The 11,914-nt window shown below is 31.0% G+C and overlaps 1 protein-coding gene across 1 annotated transcript; it reads right to left on the bottom strand.

The window, feature by feature from the left end:
- Nucleotides 1-4,860: 4,860 nt before the first annotated feature.
- On the bottom strand, nucleotides 4,861-11,848 carry LOC143069488 (putative transmembrane protein INAFM2). The gene is made up of 3 exons (XM_076244155.1): nucleotides 11,786-11,848; nucleotides 8,532-8,854; nucleotides 4,861-8,245 (listed from the first exon to the last, which is right to left on the bottom strand). Exons 1-2 carry the CDS (start codon nucleotides 11,793-11,795, stop codon nucleotides 8,535-8,537), a joined length of 330 nt encoding a protein of 109 aa, XP_076100270.1. The 5' UTR covers nucleotides 11,796-11,848; the 3' UTR covers nucleotides 4,861-8,245; nucleotides 8,532-8,534.
- Nucleotides 11,849-11,914: the final 66 nt, after the last annotated feature.

Here is an 11,914-nt window from a genome sequence, read left to right as displayed (position 1 = left end):
TCCCTTTGTGACTTTGTAATATTTTCTAAGCATACAGAATCCATGCTGCTCATGAAAAATGTTTTAGTTTTTATTTGCTCCCGTAGACTAATACCATGCACTGATTGTATATGCATAAACGTTCTCGTTTGCAATATGGTCGGACATACTAATGCCTTTTGAATTTTTTATGAATATAGATAAACTAAAATGAGAATCAATAAAATTATTGTATGATGACAAGTGACATTTTCAATTAGTGACATTACATTTACACTTCTTACATACTAAAATGTTAACAGCTATAAATTGTGGATAATGTAAATCCCTTGAACGGATAAAACTTTATTAGTGACAATTAAATTGGAAACAAATAGCAATTGATGGATTTCTTAACGAGACTAACAGTCTGTTGTTACAAATTCTGAGTAGCGATATGCAAACACACATAATTGTTCTTTAAGGGGCACTAGCTGTCAAATTCATGTTCCCTGATTAGATTCAAATTATCATATTCAATTTATTACATACTAAAACGTTTATCCAAACTACAATTAGTCTGAAATAAACAGTTTACAAAGCATGTACTCTATTATATATATCAAAATTTCGTTATATATTTAATGGTCCTCGGTAACCAAGCGGTCTAAATAGTTTTACTGCTGTATTCAGTAGCCAGTCAATACTGAGGTTGTGAGTCTGGCCACAACCCCGCCGGGTGCACTCGACTCCAATCTTTAATAATTGACTGAGGTTGTCAGTTTTCCCACACCAATAAAACTGGCCACCGAGAAATAGACTAGAAATAGCGCTTAAAAGTTGCGTTAAAACACCAAAAATCCATCATCTAATTAACAATCGAGAAGGCCTCCGAATACTACCGACGGTCACAAAACCCGTTTGAATTATAAATATAAATAGATTGCGACCTCGTGCAGTTAGATTGTTTTTAGGTCTGTTTAATGTCATGTAATCGGTAAAAAATAAGTCAATTAACGCTTTAACCAGCTGTATAAGAATGATGTTTGTGTGAATCGAATCAGTCAACGAATTGATTTATTTTTGTTTCAATTTCAATGTTGATATTATTTTCTTTTAATGGCTGAATGGGTTTAATTAAAGGTCACATGAATAAGGATTTAATGAGGTCAAATTTTTCACTTGCAAGTGAATGATTGACCAGCGATATTTCTTTGTTTATTTTGACAAAATTGAACTGCTAAAACGAGGTATTACTTCATTATTTCACCATTTTCAATGATGGAACCAAACGAAATCATATTCTATTTTAATTTTTTTCATATCTTGTAGCTAGTGTCCCTCTAAGGTGGTCGTTTTCTTTTTTTTTACAATCAATGGTGAAAAAGGGTTTTTTAAAAGTTTAACTAGCTTTTATGTTTCCACCTCTAACTTTTAATTTGAAAAAAATCAAAGACACAAAAATCACTGAAAATAATGATTTGGAAATTCTTGAATACATTATACGCGAAAGCATTTGTATAATTAGATTGATCTGACCCCAAATAATTAATTTATAATACTATGATTTGAAAAAAGAATTATATATAAATTGCAAAACAAACTAGAAACACCAAAGGAGTTAGTATCATACATTTGAATTTGCACTCATATTATATTTTTTTAAGTTAAACTTAAAGTTCGTCCTGAACATGCATGGAATCTTTGCCACTGGACGTTAAGCAATCAACAATAAATCAATTAACTTTAAGTTCATGCTGATATTTTCAATGTTTGTTTTTGGTTTGTCAGATTATAAAATACTAATGTGTGATACACCTCCTTTTCTATCCCACTGATGATGTAAACAACCACAGGCCATCATCTGGCTTTCAACCATAAACAACATCGATAACAAAGAATTCCATGCCCATGACTTCGAACCAGTCATACAGAATGTGCTAACATTACGTCATTTAGTCTCTGGAAGATATCATAGTTGTCTCATTTTCAATCATATCAAAATATTTACTCATCAATTCAGCAAGATACGCAACATAGCAAATTGACAACATCCAAGATACGCAACATAGCACATTGACAACATCCAAGAACAACAGTCTAAAACGGGGTATTTATTTAACACACAGACGAACGAACAAAGCGATCACTACATGGTTAAATTTTCTTGAGGTGTGTACAAACTTTGCATGTTTGTAACATGAGTGGTGCCACGTGTGGAGCAGGATCTTCTTACCCTTCGGGAGCACCGGAGATCACCCCCAGATTTTTGGTGTGGTTCGTGTTACCAAGTCTTCATTTTTCTATGTTGTTACTTGTGTACTATATTTTATTTGTCTGTTTGTCTTTTTCATTTTTAGCCATTGCGTTGTCAAGTTATTTTCGATTGATGAGTTTGACTTTTCCTCTGGTATCTTTCGCCCCTCCTTTGTAAAACGCGTAACGTGTTATTGTGATGAAAGTAAAAAAGTGAAAAGTTGAACGTCAGCTTCTTTCGAGATATCAACACAGACAAAAATACATGTTTTAAAGTAAAATACTTTTCCAATTGATTTAAAGTTACAATTGAATATTACATCATCAACACTGGTCATATAATTTGATTGTGTTTCTATTAAGTCAAAATTGACTGCTTTTAAAACTCATACGTGCTGAAATTGTACAAAACAGTTGGTATGAAAATGAAAATGAGAAAAACAACTATAATGCAGTGATAATAAAAGTTCAAACAGGCACAGGCGTAATGTGAGCATAATAAATTGAAATTAGGAAAAAAATAGTACAAGTTTAAGAATATGAAGATTGGGTATGATTGGCAAATGACATCTCTACACAAGAGACCAAAATCACAAACAAATATTCTATGTAAACACAAACACAAACAAATATTCTATGTAAACACAAACACAAACAAATATTCTATGTAAACACAAACAAATATTCTATGTAAACACAAACAAATATTCTATGTAAACACAAACAAATATTCTATGTAAACACCAACAAAGATAAATATCAACTATAAATGAATAGTTAACTACCGAACTAGGCTATTTACCGGATTCGAAATAACATAAGAATCACGACGGGTGCCGCATGTGGAGCAGGATCTGCTTACCCTTTCGGAGCACATGAGATATCTCATTTTTTGGTTGGGTACGTGTTGCTTAGTCTTTAGTTTTCTATGTTGTGTCTTCTGTACTATTGTTTGTCTTTTTATTTTTAGCCATGGCGTTGTCAGTTTATTTTCTATCTATGAGTTTACCTGTCCCTCTGGTATCTTTCGTCCCTCTTTTTAAACTAATAAGAGGATATAAAGATGTCCGTCATACAGTGGCTGAAGCTGGTTGCTGTCCATATATATGTTTTGTCATATATTAGACATCCGGGTTTTTGTTGTTGATTTTTTTACATTTTCACATTTTGTCAGTCGGGGCTTTTTATATGCGATGGGGTTTTCCATGGTTAAAGGATGTACCAGACCTTTTGTTGCTTAAATCAGTGTCATTAGGACTCTGTTGGATATAGCTGTCTCATTGGCATTCATGTCACTTCTGTTTTTTTATGGCATGTGATTTGTTAGATCATCATGAACATTTACACTTTGTTTCAACTTGATAGAACAACAACTAAATTACTGCAACAAAAAAGTAACCCGATAACGGGATAGACTAAAACAGGAATGTGTCCTTGGTATACGGATGTCCCATCCGCACTATCCTTTTCTATGTTCAGTTGACAGTGAAAATGGGATAAAAACTCTAATTTGGCATTAAAATTAGAAAGATCATATCATGGGGAACATGTGTACTAAGTTTGAAGTTGATTGCACTTCAACTACATCAAAAACTACCTCGACCAAAACCAACTGACAAACAAGATACAGGTAGTGTCTTCTAAAGCCATTTATTTGAATGTTATTAAGCCAATAAAAATCCGAAGATTTTAGATTCATAAATAGATTGCAACACATACGAACATACTATCATGTTGTCCATATGACATACCTTGCCTTTTCTCTTTCTTTTTAGTACATCCCTCCACTATCTGTAATCAGAGCAAGGTAAAACTTAATGCCCCTCCACTACGGTGGGGGCATAAAAATATATATAAAACGTCTTCTACATGTGTGTGCCTACATTTATTTCGTTGAGACACACAATAGAATTAGTCTGTACATCGTCATATAAGTAGTTATATACACACATAACCCATCACCTATGAGAACATGTTATGTACTATACTGTACACTACATGTTTCCATGTTAAGTGAACTGTGGAATTTAAGTCAAAACTGTAATTTCGCAAACAATAAAATAGTTCACATCACAGTGAACATGTGTACGTCTATGTAACCATAACCTCATTGTAATACACAGGCACTTGTATCAGAATTTTTTTCCTACAAATTTTTTTATGAGTGGTAAATCTACCTGAACCAAAAACTTTAACATGAGAATGAACCTAATGAATCGATCATTTTTCTATGGCCATTAAACCAGGGAGACCAGGATCAAAATTGGCAACTGGGATATAATCAGAAGTACAAATGTGTCCTTAGTACGTGTACACGGACGGATGTCCTACTCACACTATCAATTTTTATGGTCAGTGAACTGTGAAATTGGAGTAAAATCTCTAATTTGACATTAAAAATAAGACTCATCATAAACAAGCGGTTTCACATGTACATCTACTTATATTCTTTTAACTCCCATAAGAACGAATGAATTTAAATAAACAAGTTAGAAAGATTATATCATAGGGAACATGTGTACTTAGTTTCAAGTTGATTGGACTTCAATGTCATCTAAAATACCTTGACCAAAAAATTTAACCTGGATGTGACCTGTATTGAAAACAAATGATGAGAAAGCAATGATAGTGTAGTTTGAGATAATATTTCAAGAGATTTTTCATTTTTTATTTGACAAAAACATAAAAATAATAAATAAATTACAACATTAGAAAAACTACACAGTAATCTAATGCCTTTTGTAACATTAATGATTTATAAGTGAAAAAAACAAAAACAAGACAAAATACAGTAATGCTTATTGTCCTCAATACCGCAAAATAAATAAAGATTCAAGTCTACACCGTTTTGTTAAATATACTGAGTTAACAAAAATCAGCAACATCTATTTTGATAAAGAACTTCCAATAATTTCAAAAGTTGCCTCAATAAATTAAAAACATTGATTATATTTAAGTAAACATTTTATATTCTGTTTTATTGCATAGCAATATAATATTTCCCACAGAACGGAACCAAAAGTTAGCATGCAATAAATTCTAATATTGCACTAGTGCAATAAATCTTCAAAATTCATGACGTCATCAACGACAAAATCTTAGTTTAAACCAATTTTTACTCTCAAATATTATATTGCTATACAATAAAAGGGTTATTGCATGAATATTTGGGAATATTGTCCCTCGTAGAACATATATTGCACTCGCAAGCTCGTGCAATATAAAATTCTACTCGGGACAATATTCCCCAATATTCATGCAATAACCCTATATTATTTTCTTTATAAGTTGTAACAATAATTTATTTATTGTAATGTTAAGAAGTATAGATGTGTTTTTAAATATAAAGTTATAAATATTTGTTGCTTAAAATTTGTGTACACAGTGTACTTGTGTTTTCTTTTTATAAAAAAATGTTAACATGAAAACCAATAAAAAAAAACCAAATATTTACTTTTATAAAAAAAAGTATCATAAATAAATTAAAACAACAAGAATTTTTCAATTTATTTTTAATTTTTTTTAATAAACATGATTTAACATTTCTCTGGAAGCAGATATAACAGAAGCCTCTTTCTATAAATTATTTATCAAAGGGAGACAATTCTCTTTTTTCTTTATTTTTAGTGAGTCTGGGATTTCTTTAAATAGTTTATTTTCCAATTTTGATTTTATGACACAACTGTCCTTGTTGATTAGGGTCGTACAGGGGAAGTCCTTCATTGTAATAATTGTGACATCATGATATTTGTCTTTGACATCAATTTTTTTTTCACAAAATAGCACCAGTTGGAGGATTATGTAATACAAATAATTCAGGATAGTTTAGAAATGAAGTTTTATGTTCAATTATGGTTATAATTATGAACTACATGGATTGTTTGCTTCACATGTTTAATTAAATCAATTTACTTTGGTAGTAAATACAAATCAATACTAATCAATTCATTTAAATATCATTTTCACACTACCTGTAGTTTGTATAAAATGGAAATGACTTTTGCTGCTAAAGGGAGGTAATTTATTATTCCTAAATGGTAATTTGTGTAAAAAGGTAAATAGCTGATTATCATTTCCAGTAAATTCAACACAAATTGCCCTGATTATTTAGTATCATTTAAATATTAACAGATTAATACAGGAATTACTCTTTTTTACTATGAAAGGAAAATGAGGATGAACAAAAATAATGCATATCATTCATATAATTCTGTTAATTTTTGACTATATAAAAAAACCAGCTTGATTTTCTCTAAAAAATCTGTACTTTAAATGAACATCTGTAAATACATAAAAACAAATCAACTAATGGTGTATACATAAAATAATCTTTCAACAAAAAAGTAAAATACAACAAATCTTGAGATTCAAATAAATATATAAACAAATAAACAAACAAAACAAATAAGTAAAGAAGTACACAATGTAATAATATTGCACATATCAAGAAACAACAAAAATATTTGGCAAGAAAAAATTACAACATTATTGCACAATTCATGTTTATAACATAATATCATTAAAAACTTCCATTTCTACTATTGAAATTAACACAGAATTCTCATTCCTTTCTATAAGGATCTGTTTCAAAAGTTAAACACTGGCCCTAAGAACACACACTAAAACAACAGAACTTCAAAAAATAAAAATACAACATTGATAAAATTTCTAAGGCCACCTTTCACAATTGATATTTTTGTAGAAATAACATAAGTTTAAGAAAAGTTCATTAATAATATAACCCATTGATGTATGAATATGTAATAAAAAAATCCATACTTTGTAAAAAAAAATTCTAGAATGAATTTCAAATTAACTTTATGTTTTTTTCATCTGGCCACTCAAAAAATATGTAAAAGTGTATCCAATACTCACAACACGCTTTTCAATAAACGCTGTCATCCAGTTTACCCTAGACTATTGATAAATTTGTATTTCAATTTTTTGGCATGATGAAAGATTTTTGGGCTTGTCGTCCTCAAATTTTCTATCCCATTACATTTTGTACTTTAAAAAACAAACTGTACTGAAAATACTATAATAGCTATATAAGCCACTCATTAAATAACTATATTAAATCCAATATGGTCAAAGTGACCTGCAATCTGAGGTCTAATTTAAAAGGACCTGTCACCTTTAAAAATGTTCAAAACGAGGAATCAGATCCTTATACATGTATATAGTTTGCTTAAAAGTGACATGGTGACCTGAGGCAATTTTTTTAATTGACCTTGTGTCCTATAGGGTCCCCACTACTGACCATGGTATTTTAAGGTAAGAAAATGAAGCAATTATGAAGTGGAATAAGTATATCTAAAACAGTAATCCAACACTTAACCAACTATATCATGTATATAGAAGTCCATTTGGGGATTTTCTCAGGATAGTTTAATTTATTCCTTTGAAAAATTTAGGTATATTATATCGTAACAAAATATTAAAAGTGTTAATTTCAAAATTATTCTTTGTCATAAACAAAAATATACCATTGTTACATTCAGATAATAATCTTAAAATAACTGACACAAATGACACTAAATATCATGATTTTGACATGTAATGTAGTTTCTCTACGGAACAATGGAAAGCAACTGTCTGACCAGCAGACATGTCAATTAGTATCTGGTTATCATGGGATTGCAAAATTTACTGTGGATTATTTCAAGTTTTAAACTAGAACACATCAGTACAAATAAGAGTAGGTAAGGAAATCTAAAACAGACCAAACAAAGTTTTGGCAGAATGTAATTAGAACACACCTTTAAATGAAAGAGATTTTGTTGGTCCTCAAAATGATCAAGAAATCAAATTTCAACAGTTCTATCAATATATAAAATAAAACTGTTCATTTGTCCAGTAAATCCTGCTAACTGAACAATGATAGATAGATATCTGACATAATCTGTTAGTAATAAAATTCATAAAACAGTAAATAACAACATTAACAAGGGAGATAACTGTACAACTGACTGACTCATCTTCCTTTCTTGTTGCCCACAGTAAACTAGTGTCTGGATTTCCATGTCAAAATCTGGAAATAAACGTAAGAATTGATCAAATCTAAAGCTACTGTTTATAGCGATTCCCAAATGAGTTGAATAGATGATTATGCATTGCATCAGTTGATTTATGAAAGGAATCCAGTTTATTACACCATTATACAATGTATGTACAGTGGAGTTTATGTGATGTATGGTACATTGTACAAACATGTGAATGTTAAATTTGTTAATGCTACTGAATGATTATTTTTCAAGTCAATATATATTCAACAGTTTACTATTTAAAATCTCTATTGTTTTCTAAGCATATCTAACCTATTAAGTGGTGTTTGGTGCATTTGATGTGGTATTATTCACCACATTTGACTGTCCTGGTTTAAACGGTGGCATCGTTGTTGTTGATGTTTTCAGCTCTGGTTCCCATATAAAACTGTAGTAGATAGCCAGTACAATAGCTGCCAGGGATACAGCTAGAACGTAAGCAAGAACTGTAGCCAGTCTAACCCATTTCTTATTTGTCTTGGCGGCTGTTTTATTTTTGTTTTTATCTGCACTGAAACTTGTCCCTTTCCCATGACCTCCTGGTCCTGAAGCATTCCCACGATAAGTCGTGGCATTAGGTTCCTTCTCTAATTTGTCTGAATAAAAGAAAAACATCATCATGATCATACTACATTTAAATTTATATCTACATAATGACATTACATGTATGTATATAACTCAATGTGTCTGTCTTTCCTGAACTGTTGAGGCCACAATTAAAAATAGTTTGGTTTGCCCAAACCCTACCCAAGGTTGAGACAGTGGGTAGGTAGGTAGGCGTTTTCTTTTGAAAAAAAAATTGAAGCATCAGGTGTGTATTATTCTTCATGCCTATCTGACATGTCTGATTAAAAAAAAACTTCTTCAAATCAGGACAATAAAAGAATTTGAGTAGGCAGCTTTTTTCTGGATAGGTAGGGTTTGGGCAAACAAACCTACTCTTTTTTATGGCCTGAATTTGCTGTTGACACAGAGATGAACAAAATGCATGAAATTTTTTTATATATCTGTAAACATGGTAAAGAAAACCAACAAAATGACAATGTCACCCTTGCAACACTTGTATTAAAAGCATTTTAAGGTGCCGAAAGCTTCTTTTGATTTAAAAACTTATATGATATTATTAATGAAATTTATAGTTATAGCATGTATAATTTCAATATTAATTATTTTAAAATATGCAGCATGATTTTTTGATTTAGTTGGTTCTTATGTTTGCATGTACTGTTACACCACTATCCCAGGTTATGGGAGAATTGGGAACCTGATAACATGTCTAACCCTACCACATTCTGTATGTATGTATGTGACTGTCAAAAGTCAGGAGCCTATATTTCAGTTGTTGTTGTTTGTTGCTGTGTTACATTTAAGTTTTTTCTTTAATTATTTTGTACATTAATAAGGCAGTTAGTTTTCTCTTTAGAATTGTCATTTCAGGGCTTTATATAGCTGACTTTGCAGTATGGGTTTTGTTCTGACATTGTAAAAGGCGTACAGTGACTTATAGTTGTTAATTTCTTTGTCATTTGTTCTCTTGAGAGGATTAGTCTCATTGACAATCATACCACATCTTCTTTTTTCTTTTTTCTTACATGGCTTAATGTGTATTGTATTTTAAAAAGTCATATTTACATGTAAGCATGCTTTGCTTAAAGGCCAAAAAAAAAATATATGTCACAGTCTGTTTAAGGTTACATCATCAATATAAATAGGGTAGGTAGGTTGATATTTCCATTTATTATTTTTTTCCATTTTATTTTTTTACGCCATGATTTTGAGTTGTGCGGTCCGTCTTGCGGTGGGCCAAGTTTACCCTTATTTTTAATGATTGGATTATTTCCCTTTATTATTGATTGGTAAAAAAATGGCGGCAAAATGTTTATTTCATCACATGAGTCGCGAATTTCCTTAAAACAGCTATCATATTCATGATTATGAACATTTGGATGTATCAGGCAACAATATCTTCACTTTTAACACAAGTTCAGTTTATTTTTCACTTTATGACTGAAATAAAATGGCTAAGGGTCGGCGCTCAAAATAGGGTTGGTCGGGTAACCGTAAACAGACATATTTTTTTTTTGGCCTTACATGTATGTATCATTTTTTAAAGAAGGTATATATCTTAGATGATTGTTATTAAACTGTATGTTTCTATATTTTTTTCTATTCTTAATTAATATAGTACTGGAGACCAGCAAAATAGCAAAACTCTATAATTCCATATCTAATTTACCTACTGGCAAAATAGCTCTAAGGACATAAAGGAGGATATTTTGCTGTAGCAGGTAAAATACTACCAACTATAAATACTACCTTATGTTATAAATTTATAGGACTTATTTTAGCACCTAATATTTCACTAAACTGGTCCGCCGTTCCATCTATAGCTTCTCACCGAAGGAACGGGTTGGAGCTATTACTATTGTCACATTGGCATTAATTGGACGAGTCTTACAAATTCAACGATTCGCTAATAAAATTGGCCAATTAAAGTGATAGGAAACTGACCTCAAATGTTAATACTGCGATGCTGCAAAATAAACAAGTATCTGTTAATTAACCCCATGGTAGAAGCACAGATAAATGACCAATGAGCGTGTTAACATGTTCTTGACAAACTGAGCCGGTATCTTTTATTCCCATAAGAACTCAGTAAGGTAATAAATGTGATAAGAATTCTGACCACAGGATTTAGGCCATACCTGTTGTCAGTGTTGCGATAAGTGAACACAACAGGGGTCCAGTTTAATATTTCACTCACTAAATTACTAATTGTTATCAGAGACATATATACACAGAGATTGGCAACTCCGTGAAATCCCGTAAAAGATCGCGGCCCAGGATGAGATTCTCGTCGATAAATATTAGAACATGTAAATAAGTCAGGGATGAATAACCTCAATAGATTATCAAGAAAAGCAATCGGAAAATGATATCATAATTTTTTCAAAAAAAAATACTTGAATGTTATATTTATATTTTAGTATTTATTGAGAAAAATATTTTTTTTCTGCATTTCATAATTAAAAATTCAAATCTGGTAATAATCAATAGTTATTTAAGAAACTTTTCTGTACCACATTTCTTTGTTACAATAAAAAGGTTTGCTCCTTACAAACAGTGAAATAATGTGTGTCCGGTTTTCCGATAATTAGTTCCTTAGAGTTGTGTACATGTATATATGTCTCTGTTGTTATCTACTCTTCATTTATTCCTTGTTTGCCTATTTTTCCATACCCCCCCTTTTTTCATTATGTTTTATTGCCGTCTTATTTTTGCTGTTAATTCAGTCCAGAGCCTCTTTATATATTGATTCGTGTATTAACTCCTGCTATCACACACTGTCAAAATATAAACATTAAACAAAACAGGGCGTACCCATCTATTCGCTACAAATGTATATTCAGTTAAAATAAAGAGTAAATAATGTTAAAACTTTAACAGTAACGATCGCAGTAGCAAACACTATATAAAGAGAATCAAAAAATTCGTCTTAAATGAACGAAGAACAGTCGAAATCTTACTTTGGTTCATCACTGCAGCTTCATCAACAAAATAAAATTACCGGAAATAATACATAAGGGACGTCACTCTGTTATAATAATCAAAGCACAAAAAGTACTATTTTACGCCACTGGCTATGTCCTCGAGGC

The sequence above is a fragment of the Mytilus galloprovincialis genome, chromosome 3 (genome assembly GCF_965363235.1).
Source record: "Mytilus galloprovincialis chromosome 3, xbMytGall1.hap1.1, whole genome shotgun sequence".
Classification (NCBI taxonomy): domain Eukaryota; kingdom Metazoa; phylum Mollusca; class Bivalvia; order Mytilida; family Mytilidae; genus Mytilus; species Mytilus galloprovincialis.
Note: the sequence above shows the minus strand (reverse complement) of the source record. Positions and strands in the feature narration are given on the sequence as shown.